Raw genomic sequence first — 4,673 nt, 5'->3', positions numbered from 1 at the left:
GATTACCTAGTTCATATATAAAAATAATAAAAATTGGGGGCATTATGTGGAATTTCTGGGTATAGACTCATAAACAGAATTTTCAGGAGTGATATAGGTCGGTTAGAGATAATTTTCACTGTCAGCTTATTATTTTTCTCTATGAAGATTTTTACTGGTGGTTTATCTTGTTAGTTTACAATTGATTTATCTTTAAATTTAAAGTATTTAATTATAATTTTTAATTTTACCTTTCAACGTTTAATCTTAAATCTTATGGTTGAAATCCTCAATTAGAAACTTTAATTAGTTTGGTTTGATATTTTCCTTCTTCTTTATCATACTCATATATATTATAAGTTTTTATTCATGTTGTATCATTTTCGTGTTATTTTTCATTTAATTCTACTTAAATACTATAAATAAAATAAACAATTTTTTTATTTACTCTCTTTTAATTTTAAATTCTGAAAAGAAAATAGACTTTCCTGGCCAAAATTTTTTTATTTGAATATGAGAGTAAATTCAAGGAAATAAACCCGACTCTAAAAGAACAAATAAAAAAACCTTCACTGTAAATTATTTATAATTTCAAATATACAAAGTTAAAATTTTTAACTTAAAGAATTTCAAATATATAAAGTTCAAATTTTTAATTTAAAGGGCATGGAAGGTGATTGCGATTGCTTTTTAAATTGCTTTTTACTTAAAAATATATTAAAATAATATTTTTTTATTTTTTAAAAATTATTTTTAAAATTAAAACATCAAAATGATATAAAACATAAAACAAATACTGATTTAAAATAAAAAAAAATTAAACTTTTTTAAAATGCAAAAACAATCTGGCCAAAACCCCACTCCAATACAAAATCAAGGAGCCCCATTGCCATTGGAAACCATTAATTATTGCGGCTGATCAAACCTTTTCACATGGCATGCCAGCCTTTAGTTTTCTGCTATAAAATATGGACTTCCATATCTTCATTTCCATCAGCTTAAGAACATACCAGAAAGAAATCCTTTGCATTCTCACCTCGTCATGTCTCCCCCTGCTAATCTACTACTAGCCGACCTTGCATCAACAGGTGTAAAGCAAATTCCTACTAGCTACATCCGCCCCATCTCCGACCGCCCCAATCTCTCCGATGTTCAGATTTCCGACGTCCCCATTCCTCTAATTGACCTTCACGGCCTTAATGGTCCTAACCATTCTCTTATAATCGAACAAATTAGCCAAGCTTGCGAAAACGATGGCTTCTTCCAGGTACTGAAACCATGTTCATTTTTCTTTGTTATTCCTTGCTCACTTCACTCCTTCCTTCTTTCTCTTCTCCTCGTTTCGTACAGATCCTTGTTGTAGTTCTGCTTCAAAACTATGGTTGTTAATGTTCTTACAAAATAAATGCACCACTGTTCTCAGGTGAAGAATCATGGGATACCAGAGGAAATGATCGGTAACGTCATGAACATAGCTAGGCAATTCTTCCATTTGCCTGCAAGTGAAAGGTTAAAAAATTACTCTGATGATCCTACTAAGAACACCAGGTTGTCTACAAGCTTTAATGTTAAGACAGAACAGATTTCTAGTTGGAGAGATTTCTTGCGACTTCATTGTTACCCTCTTGAAGATTACATACATGAATGGCCTTGCAATCCCCCATCATTCAGGTAACGTCTAAATTCCACACGTTTTTCAAACCATTTTTTATTTATTTCGATATACTTTGAATTAATACTAGACATATCACATCCTCTTTTTTTTTTTTTTTTTTAATAAAATATCGATCGGTTAATTCTTTTGATTTGGAAAATCTAATACTGAGTCTTTATTTTTTCGTGTGTGTTTGTAATTTAGTCTTTTTTGATGAATTGTTTTTTTCAACCTCACTTTTTACAAGAAAAATTAAAAATACACTTTAAAGGAAAATTAAATTATTTTTTTCTAAAAAATAAACTAATCAAAATTTTCAATCCCACATATTACAAGAAAAATTATAATTATATTTGAATAGGGTAATTTGGGAATTTTTAAAAATAATTAATAGTAAACTTTGGTTAAGAAACTAACTTATGATTTTCAAAACTAAAAGGATTAACTTATAGAACATTAAAAATTAAGGTGCTAAATCATAATACACTATTTTTGTTTCATGTTTCAGGAGAGATGTGGCTGAATATTATCCAAGTATTAGGAATCTGTTTTTGTTGAGTAGCACAGTTAAAAAAAATTAGTAAAATAACACAATTAAAAAACAATTAGTAAACTAGCATATTTTAACGAGTTGTAGATGCTAATTACGAGTGCTACTTTCCTAATTATTTTTGTGCTTGTGTTATTTTACAAAATAATTTTTTTAAATATGCTAACGGACAAAAACACTCCCTTACTTTGTTTTAAATGTGCTACCTTACAAAATTATAATTGTATTTGAAAAGGGTAATTTGAGAATTTTAAGAAACAACTAATAGTAAACTTTGGTTAAGAAACTAACCTATGAGTTTCAAGACTCAAAGGACTGACTTATAGAACATTAGAAATTAAGGGGCTAAATTATAACACACTATTTTTGTTTCTTGTTCCAGGAGAGATGTGGCTGAATATTGTACAAGTATTAGAGGTCTTGTGTTAAAACTGCTCGAGGCCATATCAGAAAGTTTGGGGCTGGAAAGAGACCACATAGATAAGAACTTAGGCAAGCATGGACAGCATATGGCTATGAACTACTATCCACCGTGTCCACAGCCAGAGCTCACGTATGGATTGCCAGGACATACCGACCCTAATTTAATCACCATTCTTTTGCAAGATGACGTGCCTGGATTGCAGGTTCTGAGGAATGGCAAGTGGATTGCTGTGAATCCCATTCCCAATACCTTCATTATCAACATTGGTGATCAAATGCAGGTGAACTTCTCTGTACTTTCCGGTCATCGGAACAAAAATATATTTTAAAAAAATGGAGTTGATTCATCGGAGCATTAGATTGGTGGAGATTTTGTGTTATTAGCTCAGAAAATTTAAAATATTGGCAAATAATATAGCTACATCGGTTGGTATGTGCTTATTACGGCTTCCCATGAGGCTGCCTCGGAGTTTGCGTGGAAAAGTAATATTTTGAAATTGACCGACAACACTGGAATTATGATTTTTACATTTGACTAAATTAAAAAGTCTAAGAACCTTTCAAAACCAAGCCCAGCCTTGTCTGTCTACTGTCGTCACCTGCCGACTTTGAACTTGGTGATTTTAAGGATCAATTCACAATTAATTTACTCGACTAAAACCGAGTGAGATTTGATGGCTCAATTTCAATAATTCTTTTTTTTTTAATTTTGTTTAGAATAAAATTGTTTTAATTTTTAATTTTTTTAAATAATATTTTTTTTTAATTTTTTATTTAAAAACATTAAAACAATCTTATTTTAAGTTGATTTAATGACCCCAGTCCTTCATCGAGTCAAACCCTTGAGCAGTTCTTACAACCATGCCTCTAATCACTTGTATTTGCATCCACAAATGCACTTAATTTGATGGTTAATTATTCCGCACTAGTTCCACGATGCAATTAATAATTTTTATTAACTCCAACTAAGTTGTGTTATTTATTTATTTATTTATTTATTTATTATGATAAGGTACTTAGCAACGACCGTTACAAGAGCGTGCTTCATCGAGCAGTGGTGAACTGTAACAAAGAGCGAATATCTATACCAACATTCTACTGTCCTTCGAAAGATGCTGTCATAGGCCCCCCTAAAGAGCTAATTGACGACGATCATCCAGCAGTTTACAGAGATTTTACATATGGTGAATACTATGAGAGGTTTTGGAATAGAGGACTCGTTAAAGAATGCTGCTTAGACTTGTTCAAAGCCTCTACTGATTCATGATGTTTTTTTTAGTCTTTGCATCTTTTATGCACTTCGACTTCGACTAATTTTATGAGACCTTGAAGTTAACAATCGAATAAATTTCTAGTTGTCCTTAAAGAAACTCAAACCAGTAACCATTGAGAAGCAATACAACACACAACTCGATTCATGATGTTTTAATCAATTGGAATCCATATATTAAGGAAACCTGCATCAACTCTGCCAAAATCAAGCAACAGATTCTCACCAAAGCTTAGCATTCCAACTGTTACAAATCTTTCCATTTATTGCAGATATTATTCAGCCAGAATTATAGCAAATGTCCATATGTATTCATTGCCAAAAGCAGACTCTTCTCTTGTATATATTTTGCTCAACATTATAATGAAAGTGCATGGTTTTTTCATTAATTCTATGAGCAGTTGTTTGATCTTTTATGTTATCAGAGCCAAATTCTCTCACGAGCAAACAGATCCTTCTCTAAAAATGTCGGCCTCTACAGATCAAACAATTGGAACCCACCCAAACACTCACCCCATCTCCTCCACCGAAAATGCACTCATTGCTCTCACCATCACAACACAAATCAATGAGAAACTGACGCCGTCCACCTTTCCTCAATGGAGAACATAATTTCAAGCCCTCCTCATTGGATATAATCTTCTTGACTACGTTCATGGGGTTTCCCAATGTCCCTCCCCAGCTGGCACTTCTCTTATTGAGTTGAACAAAACTCATTAGGTTCGTCAGGATAAATTAATCCTGAGCGCTATTCTGGCTTCTACCTCACCCACCATCACCCATCTCATCGCCAGTTC

The 4,673-nt window shown here is 32.2% G+C and overlaps 1 protein-coding gene across 1 annotated transcript; it reads left to right on the top strand.

Annotated features, from left to right (window-relative positions):
- Window positions 1-958: 958 nt before the first annotated feature.
- LOC7490718 (protein DMR6-LIKE OXYGENASE 2) lies at window positions 959-3,976 on the top strand. The gene is made up of 4 exons (XM_002300483.4): window positions 959-1,246; window positions 1,403-1,650; window positions 2,566-2,887; window positions 3,619-3,976. Exons 1-4 carry the CDS (start codon window positions 1,022-1,024, stop codon window positions 3,871-3,873), a joined length of 1,050 nt encoding a protein of 349 aa, XP_002300519.1. The 5' UTR covers window positions 959-1,021; the 3' UTR covers window positions 3,874-3,976.
- The last annotated feature ends 697 nt before the right edge of the window (window positions 3,977-4,673 follow it).

Source organism: Populus trichocarpa, chromosome 1, assembly GCF_000002775.5.
Source record: "Populus trichocarpa isolate Nisqually-1 chromosome 1, P.trichocarpa_v4.1, whole genome shotgun sequence".
Lineage (NCBI taxonomy): Eukaryota > Viridiplantae > Streptophyta > Magnoliopsida > Malpighiales > Salicaceae > Populus > Populus trichocarpa.
The sequence above is the reverse complement of the archived record's forward strand: the minus strand, read 5'-3'. Positions and strand labels throughout refer to the sequence as shown.